This window comes from Geospiza fortis, unplaced genomic scaffold (assembly GCF_000277835.1).
Source record: "Geospiza fortis unplaced genomic scaffold, GeoFor_1.0 scaffold546, whole genome shotgun sequence".
Classification (NCBI taxonomy): domain Eukaryota; kingdom Metazoa; phylum Chordata; class Aves; order Passeriformes; family Thraupidae; genus Geospiza; species Geospiza fortis.
In genome coordinates this window covers 390,646-391,472 of record NW_005054612.1, presented here as the reverse complement: position 1 = coordinate 391,472, position 827 = coordinate 390,646, and the positions used below count along the sequence as shown (strand labels likewise).

At 57.7% G+C, this 827-nt stretch overlaps 1 protein-coding gene across 1 annotated transcript in view; it reads left to right on the top strand.

The window, feature by feature from the left end:
* The window catches only part of CEP131 (centrosomal protein 131), a 12,060-nt gene that overhangs the window by 7,198 nt on the left and 4,035 nt on the right, over positions 1-827 (top strand). The window contains 2 exon segments of the mRNA XM_031064665.1: positions 94-219; positions 298-414. Of these exon segments, the coding sequence (XP_030920525.1) occupies positions 94-219; positions 298-414 (243 nt within the window).

The following is an 827-nucleotide window of genomic DNA, read 5'->3' as shown; positions in this document are numbered from 1 at the left end:
CTGTGAGCACCAGGGCTTTGCTTTAGCTCTGTCCCTCGTTTTCCTGGCCTGATGGTGATTTCCATGTTGTATCTGACCTGTGTGACCCCACAGACCCAGCAGCGGGAACTGACCGACCGCCACATCAAACAGACCGAGAAGGAGCTCAGCCAGCAGCTCAGGCTGCAGAGGGAGCAGTATGAGGCAGCTATCCAGAGGCACCTGGCCTTCATTGACCAGGTAACCCTCATCCCAGCTCCTGAAGGCAGAGCCTGAGGTGGCTGCACCTGCCTGATGCTGGCTCCTCGCCCTGCCCAGCTCCTCGATGACAAGAAGGTGCTGAGTGAGAAGTGTGAGGCTGTGGTGGCAGAGCTGAAACAAGTGGACCACAAGTATGGCCAGAAGATCAACCAGATGCAGGAGCAGCACGAGCTGGTGAGGGGGCAGGGAAGATGGGGGGACGTATGTGTGCTGATTTTGCTCAAATGGGGCCTCTGCCTGGAGCAGCACGGTCTCTGCCACTCCAAGGAGCTCTTCCCTGTGCACAGAAGGTTCCTGTCACCACAGAGCTTTGTCCTGGCTCCCCATAAGGCTCCTGTCCTTTGCTGCCCAGGGCCAGGAGCATGGCACTGACCAAGGGACAGTGTAAACTTCCAGGCTCTGCTTGGAGAGACCCTTCCCACACATCTGGCACAGGTTGCTCCATCCCTGGAAGTGTCCAAGGCCAGGCTGGACAGGACTTGGAGCAGCCTGGGGTAGTGGAAAGTGTCCCTGCCCATGGCAGGGGTTGGAACTGGATGAGCTTTAAGGTCCCTTCCAACCCAAACCATTCTGTGATTCCACAATCC